At 31.0% G+C, this 5,860-nt stretch overlaps 1 protein-coding gene across 2 annotated transcripts; it reads right to left on the bottom strand.

The window, feature by feature from the left end:
• Window positions 1–685: 685 nt before the first annotated feature.
• LOC105791485 (uncharacterized) lies at window positions 686–3,574 on the bottom strand. 2 transcript variants are annotated; one of them, XM_012619565.2, is made up of 8 exons: window positions 2,961–3,574; window positions 2,101–2,134; window positions 1,785–1,997; window positions 1,616–1,705; window positions 1,437–1,502; window positions 1,264–1,355; window positions 1,118–1,165; window positions 686–1,002 (listed from the first exon to the last, which is right to left on the bottom strand). In XM_012619565.2, exons 1-8 carry the CDS (start codon window positions 3,299–3,301, stop codon window positions 885–887), a joined length of 1,002 nt encoding a protein of 333 aa, XP_012475019.1. In that variant the 5' UTR covers window positions 3,302–3,574; the 3' UTR covers window positions 686–884. The 2 variants fall into 2 exon arrangements, with proteins under 2 accessions (XP_012475019.1, XP_012475020.1); XM_012619566.2 differs by lacking the exon at window positions 2,961–3,574 and adding an exon at window positions 2,404–2,918.
• Between the last annotated feature and the right edge of the window lie 2,286 nt (window positions 3,575–5,860).

Genomic DNA, 5,860 nt, shown 5'->3' with positions numbered 1-5,860 from the left:
GCTTCTTTGCCTCTGTTTCTCTGTTTTTGCAGGTGGTGGTGGCAATGATGAGTAGGTGTCAGGCCTCAGATGGCACGCCAGTTGATGTAGCGAGGGAGTGATGCTGAAGGGGACTTTGGGGTTTTTTTTTTTTTTAGGTTTTGGACTTTTGGGCTGTTGGTTTATTGGGCTTAAGGGTTTAGGTTAATAAATTGAGTCCTGGGCTTGTAATTTGGACTGTTAATAGACTTTTATTTATTTTTTGTTTTAATTGTTCTTTCGGTTTGTTTTGTTTGGGTTTGGGCCGGATGAATTTGGCCTGTTATAAACATAATTGATTAATAATTAGTAAGAAATTCAAAAAGAAGACAATTAAAAAAAATACAAATTACAAAAGAAAAATTCTTATTTTATATATTTTTAACTTTTTTTCTATCTAAGTTTCGTACAAATAAGTGTCAATTATTTTAATCCATTCAAAATGATTTTATTACATCTCAAGATTTATGTGCTTGTAATTCTTTTACACAAAAATATATTGAGGTACAATCTTAAAATGATAGCTTGATACACGTATTCCAACCGTGCCCTATTGCACTTATGTGTTTGAAACACAAGTTATTAATTAAACTGTTTAACAAGTGATTCAATCAATTTCATCTTATTTTCGCAACCATCTTTACTATTTACAATTTTGAAGTTGATATAATCACATCAACAAATTAAATTAAAATTAAATATCAAACCAGATGATGAGTCTAGAATAAAGAAACGTGCAAAGATCACAACCTAGAAAGGGAATGAATATGAGGAATGATATCCCCTTCTTCATATACCAAAAAAAAAAAAGGAAAGAAAGCATACATCCAAAACAAAATTTACCATAAACAAACAAAGAAATAAAACTAGTATGATCTAACAAAAGCATGAGGGAACAATCTTGGGAGGATCGAATTTTTTGCTTTTACAATAAGTGCATACATTCCATAGCAGGGGATATGAACCAGAGCCAGGGCAAAGTACCTATACAAATGGAAAGAATTTGGCATTCATCAGACTCTTGTATTAACATGCTTTTTTTTTCTTACTCTAAACAGGGACGGAAAACAAATTGAACAGTGCTAGCTCGTCACATTACCATAAAGGAGCCCATGGCGTATTAAGCTCCAGGAAAGGATATGGCCACCTAGGAAAGTTGCAGCATATGTTAGTACTCAAACCCGAAACATGAAGAAACCAGTAAATCTTACCGACGGCTAGAATCGAGAAAAGAACGATAAGTACCATGTAAAACCGCAGGCATGAAGAACCCATTGGAAAACAACATACAGACAGCTCCATTGAACGAAATATGCAAGCCGGAACCAAGGAAATGGCTGACACAATAAAATATGAGATTCCATTAGTTCCATAACTTGTCAAGTGTGGAAGCAGTTTGGGGACGGTGCAAAACTTACAAGGCTATTAAGAAGGGTATCTAGGATAAGGAACACAGCATTCAAAGTGTGCATGCAGCCCATTAACTGTGAAGGAAGAAATAAACAGGAATTACTTACTAGAATTACAACATTATGTAACCATTATTGCTTAATACATTTCCATAAGAAGAGATGAAATAAATGAAGTTCAATCCCACCGTGTTAAGGCCAAGGTGCGAGTTTGATAAAAACGGGACGATGACGCACCAAAATACAATGTCCGTCAGGATGACAGCTCCGGCACAAGTCTGCAGATGAAGCAAAAGTGAGTAAATTTGCTGCCTACAGGGAAAGACAGACCTGATATTATAGGCCTTTAAGACTGACCTGATATATAGTTTGCATAAGATATCCCCAAAATCCTGCCCTTTGACTCTGCAACCTGATTTTATCCCTCACATTGTTTTCCTTATAAGTTACAGAGTTTTCAGTTCTACTCTCTTCCACATCACTTTTCAGAAACTCAGCCCTTGCACCATTTTCAGGCAGAGGAGTATTTAAGCACACCCAACACCCATAAGCAGAAATGACAGTCCCCAGCTACATATTGGGCATATTATATGTTAATGTTTAAGAAGGTCATATACATGAACAGAAGATAATAGGAGAAACGGGGTTCAATGTTATTTTAATCTTTACATACCCCAAAATAGACCATAACCAATGCAAATGTCCACCTGCAGATTTGTTGCATCACCAGATTAGCTAAAGGCTATGGAATTTTAGTATTTTACATTCTCAGAAAAAAAAGAAAAGAAGGAAAAATAGTAAAAAACTTGTTGGTAAAAAATGTACAACTTAAGAATGAAGGAAAAGTCTTCAAAGCGTTAATGTAAAAAAATAAAAAGAAGAAGAAGAAGAAGAAGCAAATATGTGATCATTTAGTGTTCTTAGATTAAAGAATGGAAAAGCGAAAACAAGAAGGCAAGTTTGGAGATGATCTTACTGAGTGTAGAAATAGAAAGCAAAAGCTCCTCCCTCAGAGGCAATAACCTCACACAGTATCCGAGCCGTGCATATAAAAGCAAAAGCTCTATAACATAGAAGCCAACAGGGATTTAAGTTTCTCCACTGTGGCTTCCAAAAATGATTGAAAAATAACGGGTCTGTTTTAACTTTATTGATGCTATATGAAGCTAATACAGATGGGGAAACGATGATTAATGCACACACTGGTACTTGCCACCTGAGCCAGTACCCCAAGCCTTCATCGTTCGAATCCGACATTTCGAATTAAGGAGAGGAAGATTCCGGACGGGTAAATAAGTTGGGAATATGAGAAAAATGATCGGGGTTTTCCCAGATCTGTCTCAGACAAGGAAGATTGTATGCTCTTTTGGTGATCAAAGACAACAATGATAGGTAGTTGTAAGTTATGGAAGTTGACTTGGTAACCTTAGAATTTTATAGGCCCAGTTTGGTTGTTTCAGATTATCTGGCCCATGCAATTGGACTGTAAGAAACACACACTTATAAACATGGAGCCCGGAGGTATATACTTACTCGGTGTAGTAGACGAAGATGGAAGCATCCCAATCGACTATGTCCCACGACAAGAATCCGGCCAACGCTGCAAACGAAACAAAACGAGTCAACACTAGCCATCCAGGGTGCACCCCTTTCCAACAACTGGTCCATAGCTGGTTGGAGCCAACGTGAGCGGTGGGTGTGGCATGTACGAACCCATCGGCATCCTGTTGAGCCGCTAGCAGACTCTCGTATACGCTATCGTCCTCGCATCTAGATGCAGCTTCTTTTCTCCATAAAACCCATAAAGACCCAAGGAAGGCAGCCGCCACAATGCCGAAGCAAACGCAATCGTACCAATAGACTACTAGCGCCATGGTCCAGACCCCAGGCCGAGGGTGTTTTGGACCAGTGTCTGCAGCAAAAGAAAAGACGAGGGATGTTAAAGCTTCGAGGAAGAAGGGTATGTAGTGACTTTCACCGGTGTCATTAAGATGTGGGAGAGTAGAAAATTTGTTTAGTGATTTAGGCGGAGATTTAGCAGTCGGGTTTTGGTAGGAGAATGGTAGTTTTGACTGTCTGGTTTGAGTCTTGGAAACATGTTTACCACAAAAATGTTTTTAAAATATAATGGACAGTTGTTGAATTTGACAAGGGGGAGTCTGCTTGCTGCAGATTAATATTTTAAGCAAGATTAGGTTGAAAGTTTGGAATAAATTACTTCAGCTGCTAACCTTGTAGCATGAATTAAAATGCCTTTATTTATAGTCTCTAAGGTTCATTAGTTAGGTTCAATATAAACTTAATGCACAAGCAATTCCATTTACAAAAAAGCAATGAACTCTGATTATTAGACTACCCCTTGATTTGCGAGTTTAACCATAATCAAATGAAAATATAAATATATATAAGTTGATAATCGATTGAGTTGCCTGATTTTCTTTTAGAAAAAGTATTTGATGCATTTCGCAAACTAGTAGGTTTAGATTGAGTTTATTTTCAATTCAAACTTTTTTTTTGTATTTGGATCCATTCGGATTCAGATTGTTTTGGGTTTAAATTTTTTTCGATTCGGGTTCTTTCGAACTCAAATTTGTTCGGATTCAAACTCAGATCAAGTTGGACGGTTTTGATGGATTCAAATAATTTTAAATTTTATAAGTTATAAATATTTTAATTTCAAATGTAACAATTCATTTTACTTTTATACAATGACAATGTAATTCAAATTTACCTTATAAAAAACATAAATTATATATATTTAATAAAGTTATTTTGTATAAAATAATTAAAGTACTTATCGTGTGTAAAATTGATTATTCTATGATATTATATGAATTAATGAAAATATATTTTATTGTTCATGATTATATTATATTGATAATTGAGTACTTTTTTTATCTTTCTTATTAAATTTACCTAATACTCATATTCTAAAATATTTATTTCAAAACAAAATTATAGTATAGTAAGCCCAAACCCAAATAATATATTCATTATTGCCAAAACTCAAAAAAAAAAAATTGTAGCCCAAATCTCAAGTCCAAAATACCCAAATACAATTTGTAAAAGTTAATGTCTAATTCAAAATCTAATTTAATAAAAATAATATTTATTAATATATTAAACTTTTAATAATATTTTATGTATTGCTAGTTGTAGTTATAAACATGTATTTTAATATATTAAATTACATATAACTATTGATGTTATATATTTTATTATAATCTATAATATGATAATAGTTAAAATATATATTAATACTTATAAAATATATTATTTCATTATAAAACTATATCACATACTATAATAGTAGAGTAGTGCATAATATATTAATTATTATCATATATTATTGTTGTTTATTATCTTGGTTAGAATATGTTTTAAGTCCCTATACTTTTCTACATTTGAAAGTTAGCTCTCTTACTATATTATATATGTTATATCATATCATATAGTGTATAATATATTAATAGTTTATATATATGCATAAATGATTAAACATTACAATATCATGTAATACTATATTTTTATTATAATCTATATTATAATAATAGTTATATATAATAGTAGTACATTATATATTACTTATTGTTTATTATTATTCTTGTTGAAATATGCTCTAAGTCTCTATGCTTTTCATACATTTGAAAGTTAGCTTTCTTAGTATATTATATAAAGCTATATCATATCATATCATATATTTATAGTTTATATATATGCATCGATGACTAAACATTACAATATCATTTTATTATTTTATGTATTAATATTAGCCATATGTATTAATATTTTTAGTAATAGTTATATATATTATTATTTTATGCATTAGTAATATACAAATTTAATATATCGAGTTAGGTAATCGGTTTTGGTAATAGTTATATACTATATTATTATATTATCATTAAAGTTTAAATTTATAGATTTTAATAATTAATAAATATATATATAATTACAATATTAAAATTTTATATTAAATTAATGTCACTTTATAATTTAATATAAAATATTATTAATTACTTTTTCTATTAATAATTTTTAATACAAGTATGCAATGCTTATGAATACATTTTAAAAAAATAAAGAATTATCATTTATTTTTATTTTAAATAATAACATAAAATTATATTAATTATTAAGGTCAATTATGAAGATGACAACAACAATGGAGGTGGAAACACAACTAAACTCAAGCTTTTTATGCTTTGAAAAATAAATATAACTGAAATATATTGAAGGATTTGAAGTAAAATCAAATACAAAGTTTGTTTAAGTGTTGAATTGCAAAGGAAATGAAGAGGCTACAGTAAAAACTAACTAAATTACTAACCACACCAATTAAATTAAAAAAAAGTAAATGACCTAAACCTAAAAATGGAGAAGAAACTAACAACTAAGCTAAATAGATGAAAGAAAAGTTGGCTTCTCTAGTT

This window comes from Gossypium raimondii, chromosome 8 (genome assembly GCF_025698545.1).
Source record: "Gossypium raimondii isolate GPD5lz chromosome 8, ASM2569854v1, whole genome shotgun sequence".
NCBI classification, from domain to species: domain Eukaryota; kingdom Viridiplantae; phylum Streptophyta; class Magnoliopsida; order Malvales; family Malvaceae; genus Gossypium; species Gossypium raimondii.
The sequence above is the reverse complement of the archived record's forward strand: the minus strand, read 5'-3'. Positions and strand labels throughout refer to the sequence as shown.